This window comes from Cajanus cajan, chromosome 8, assembly GCF_000230855.2.
Source record: "Cajanus cajan strain Asha chromosome 8, NIPB_CcT2T_4, whole genome shotgun sequence".
Taxonomy (NCBI): Eukaryota; Viridiplantae; Streptophyta; class Magnoliopsida; order Fabales; family Fabaceae; genus Cajanus; species Cajanus cajan.
Window position 1 is genome coordinate 56,334,978 of NC_138524.1, and position 5,267 is coordinate 56,340,244.

General features: G+C 35.0%; 1 protein-coding gene across 1 annotated transcript; it reads left to right on the plus strand.

Annotated features, from left to right (window-relative positions):
* The first annotated feature begins 375 nt into the window (after positions 1 to 375).
* LOC109797381 (protein gamma response 1) lies at positions 376 to 4,999 on the plus strand. Its single transcript, XM_020357402.3, has 3 exons — positions 376 to 1,179; positions 2,943 to 3,029; positions 4,068 to 4,999. Exons 1-3 carry the CDS (start codon positions 534 to 536, stop codon positions 4,805 to 4,807), a joined length of 1,473 nt encoding a protein of 490 aa, XP_020212991.2. The 5' UTR covers positions 376 to 533; the 3' UTR covers positions 4,808 to 4,999.
* The last annotated feature ends 268 nt before the right edge of the window (positions 5,000 to 5,267 follow it).

The following is a 5,267-nucleotide window of genomic DNA, read 5'->3' on the forward strand; positions in this document are numbered from 1 at the left end:
TTGTCGCCGGTACTCTAACCATCACTATTAAGTCAATCTGACTTAAATAATAATAAATATGAAAAAAAGGGAAGAGTTAAGCATTTTTAAAACAAATAATAATTATAATATATATAATTATTAATTAATATAATTTTAAGTTAATAAACACATGTTATTACTTAAGTCAGATTTTTTTAAAATTAATATATTTTTCAATTTATATTCTTAAAATTTATTTAATTTTTTTTAGTTTAAAATACTAATACGATAATTTCTTTGATTATTAGGTGCTATTTATTTATTTATTTATTTTTATATAATATATTTTCCCATAAAAAATTAATATAAAAAAGAAAAAGAAAAACAGGACTGAATATAAAATGTTCTCCTTCTCGGTATTTCGAAACAAGATGAGAATCCCGCGCGAGAGTGATACCAATCCAACACAGTGAAACACACCCACGTCCCCAACCCACTCCCTCCTCAGTCCTAACCTTTCGTTCCATTTAATTTCACTCGCATTTGGCATTTCATTTCGTCACCGATCTCGAATGGACGAAGCAGAGAGAGTGCACCACCCTCAGCCTCCGAAATTAGGGTTTCCCCTCCCCGCCGGCGACGCCAAACTCCTCACCGGCCTCAGCACCATCCTCGTCGCGTCCATCCAAGAGGCCAAAGACCGTATCTCGCAGATCGAGTACGTCTTCTGCTCCCAGCTCTACCCCGACTTCCAGGCCAAACGACGCCGCATCGAGCAGCTCGAGCGCGACGCCGACGAGAGCATGGCGCTGCACAAGAGCCTCCTCGAGTTGGTGCAGTCCAAGGACTCCGCGCTCAGGGAATCCGAAGTGAGTCGAAACGCCGCGTTTTCCGAACTGGAGAGCTGCGAGAACGAGAAGGCGCTTCTGTCCGCGAGAGTCCACGAGTTGGAGGAGAAATTGCGAGAAATTCAGGAGGCGGAGTCCGAGCGCGTTCAAGAGGAAGGGAAGCTACTCGAGCGCGTGGAGTCGCTGACGTGTGAGTTGCAGGCGGAGAAGGCGAAGAGGAATCGGGTGACTGAAGCGTATAAGAGGCTTAAGTCTCAGCATGTTTACCTTCGCCGAAAGTTTGGTCTCGCTGAGGAGAATGTGGCTCACCACAAGAAATCGGAGACTGGAAGTGAATTCGGCACGCATCAGAGTCCAATCGTAGAACCTGGTATTTGCAAATTTTGTCTTATGTGTCGTAGAAAGTAGTTTATTAGTAAACACCCGTTCTGGTATCTGATTTTGGATAACACTGCTACATTGGTGCTTGGAACTAAGAAATTATGAAATAAGTTCCTAAAATGTCAAATTAGGCTTTAAACTTAATTATTTATTTACTTTTATTTTGATTCCTGAATATATATCAGTATTATCACTCTAGCTACATACTTTTCGAGTTTTGGACTAATATGCTGTGAATTTGTTGTACTTTTAGGGACGTTTTTTACAATTTTAAATTCAGAGACTAATATGATAGTCTTCTAAATTTAGGACCTATTTGAGTGTTTATTCAATAGTTTATCATATGTTTTCAGGTTATTTGTGGTTCCGTTTATGAAACTGTTCTAGTTTTATGAAGAATTAAAGGTTTTTCCATAAGGCACTTAAGAACATCTCTGATGCTAGTTCTTATGAGGTTACTAGATTTAAGAACTAGTTCTCACGTAGGTAGTTAGGTTTACTATTGGAGGAGGCTGATATCACTTTCAGCTATAAGAACAAGTTTTTATACAGGCGACCGGTAATTATGATTTAAAAAAATAATTGTGAGATACTTATACCGCTGAAGTATAAAATCGATAGAATTCTTAAATTATGTGACATAGGGCGTGTTTGTGGAGATGAGTTAAGAATCCAACATCTTAGTTCACCATTGGAGAGTTTCAAAGAGAATGAAACCATCTTTTCCTTTTTGTGGTTTAATTCCTTTTTCCTTATGTTGAAAAATGTCATTTTAGTGGAAAAACCAAAAGAAACACCTGGGCTGTGTTTGAATGTATAGTGGTGAGTCGAATGGAATAGGATGAGATATGATGGAATGGAATAAAGCAAAGTTACTATTTCAATGTTTAGATGCTTTTGTGATGGGATGGAAAAAAAGGACTAACAATTAGAAAGTGGGATATTTGATATATGTTTTTGGGTTATTTGTGGGTCTGTTTATGGATCCTTCAATTGAAAACTGTCGCTTCAGCTTAGAAATAACTAAGGCCGTGTTTAGATATTTAATACTGAGTGGAATGAAATAGGATGAGACGAACGGAAGGGAATAAAGTAGAGTTATTATTTCATTGTTTAGATAGTTTTGTGCCTAGTTGCTGATCTTGAGTGACAACTTGTAATAATTATCGAGTTTACAAGATTGGTCAGTTTCACTTATATAATTCGGAAGCAAACACATTTTTGAGCAATCTTGAGTAATCTCGTCCCCTCTGTTTCTAAAAGCAAAAATTAGTCTTTTCTTAGATTTTTATTTGTTATTTTAAGAACTTGTGTTTTGTGTGAAATTTTGCATGATTTACTACTAGGCATTACTATTTTAATATTGTAATTTGCTATTTTATTTTAATATAGAGTTGAAATGTTGAGTTATTATATTATTTATAAGTATTATACTATTATAACATATTTTTTATATTAAGTAAACTCTTACAAGTTTACTATTTGAGTGTATGGAGCCTCAATGAAATTACGTGAACTCTTGGAATTGACGACCTTAATTTTGTGATGGGATGGGAAAAAGTAGTTATTCCATGCTTCTTACCCCAGGAATGAAGGGTAAAATGAAGGGTAAAAGGAAGTGTTGGCCAGATTAAATTGTAATACATTTCATTAGGCTCCATTCCATTCCAACATATTTTAAACGATCAATATAATGAAACCTATTAATTCTATTCCATTCCTGTTCAAATTATCTATTGCATATTATTGCAGATCTTGCATTTGAGAACCCAAATATGACTATGGGTGCTTGTGAAGCAGCTGAAGTGAGGAACGAAATCACAGAGGTAGACTTCGGAGGTAAATTGAGTTGTCTCTTGCAATGTGCACGGTCTTAATGTTTACTCAAGCATAGTTATCAGAATCTTACAATTCACGATTTCAATCTTACGATTTAGGGTGTGTTTAGATATCCATTTCAAAGTATTGAAATGTCTGTTTTCACTTTCTAATTCATGAAATCCAAAAGCAATAAGATTATTGTTTTGAAGTAAAAGTGAATTGAGTTGAATTCAACTTTTATCCAAACACATAATACAATTTGACTATCGACCGATTTGTATCATAAGATAAATCTGAGATAACTTTATATCTTACGATACATGAATGAATTTATGCAATTTCGTATCATTGATATGATTCACATGATTCAACAATTCATCATTTTTTTTTCCTTTACTTTCCTTTCACCAATTATCATGAGAAATATCATGAGAAAATTGAATTGTCATATAAGCTTAATATGTGAAGAAGAATTGAAGGAACACTTTTGACCTTATCGTATTTGATTATTTCACTAATTTGTTTGCCACTGACTCATTCAATTCATGTTCTCCACTTAGCTATTCAATGCTTTGATACTCTTCTTTTATCCTATTTGATTATTTCACTAATTTGTTTGCCACTGACTCATTCAATTCATATTCTCCCTATTTAATGCTTGGGTACTCTTCTTTTAAAATAAAGGCTTTACATACTTAGATTTAACTAATAATTGTGTTTACAAGACTTATAGTTAAGTTATTTTATCTGTTTTTAGTATATATATATATTTTTTTATATTGAACAACATATAACATTTATATGATATATTTGAAGTATTTTTTTTTGGTTGTCTTTGAATCTTACGATTTGATTTAAATTATGATTAATGATTCAAAAATTAGCTAGCAATTCACGATCGGAATCTCGATTGGATAACCTTGTACTCAAGTGTCTTGTATGAAATGGCCTTCTTTTTGGTCCATCTGTATCAAATTACATATACATAGATTTTGTTGGCTAATTGCTATGTTGAGTTAGACTTGCTAACTCAATATCCACTTCCTATTATTTCAGGCCTTGAAATGGAAATTCCTGATGTGTTCGTTTCTGCACATGACATAAATGAAGTGAAGAAGACATCTGAGGATGACAGAGGAGTCAATTTGAGTTCGTCTTCTGGTTTTCGAGATGTCCCAAAATGTCCATCCAGTACAAAATTAGTCCCTGTATCTAGTACAAAGCGGCCTGCTTCTTCCTGGAGGCATACCCGGTCCCATCAAAGTCGAGTAGGACCTGACCCTCATGACGATTTTCTTGATACTCCTCTAGAGAATATCAGAGGGAATTTAAATAAGGATTTGAATAAAGAGGACCTCTTACCCCTGGTTCAAAAAGACATTAGCTTAGACGACTCAGATGATGAAACGCAGGATGTAAATGCCAAAAGCAGTCCTCAGAAGAAGCAAAAACAATCTTCAAATGAAGATGACGAAACACAGGATATGAATGTCAAAAGCAGTCCTCAGAAGAAGCAAAAGCAATCTTCAATTACAGTGACCAACAAAAGAAATTTCAAGTACGTTGAACCAGTGAGGAAGAAAGCTGAGCGTGAAAATTTAAAAGGAGTTGAATGCAAACAATGCAGGAAGTTCTATGATGCTGTTCTTCCTAATGCTGATGGCAAGGATGCCGACAGCAGTAAGCAGAACTTCCGCTGTGAACACCTTGATGGTGCTTCTAGGCATCGATATAGGTATGTTCCACCTATGACTCCTGAAGGATTTTGGAATATTGGATTTGAATCTGAAATGTAATTAGCTGGATTACTATTTGATTTATAAGTGGATTCTGTATCCAATTAAAACTGGCCAATTTCAGTTTATTGGTAAATCTAGAAAAAGGACTTTTAGGAACCTTGGCCATTGGATGTATCATCGGATATCTCATCTCATAATGCATTGAGGCAAAAAAATTTCCTCCCTAGTTCATACAGTGGGCATGCTTAACCCGGCTTGGACGAACGCATGTACTAATTGTTGTAGTTGTAGATACATTTTTCCAACAAGCAAATAAACTTTTTGTTCCCACTTCCCATTTATTATAAAAAATTAATCCATCGTACCATATTCTTCTAGTCAGTATCCTGCTTCTTTGTGCTTGGAATTATTTCTTATTTATTTATGTTCTTGTGTGTATATTCCTGAAAAGGAGGCAAGTCTTTAAATTCTTTAGCCTCTGGTCCAAATTGTCCGTGGTTAGTGTTGTAAAATTACT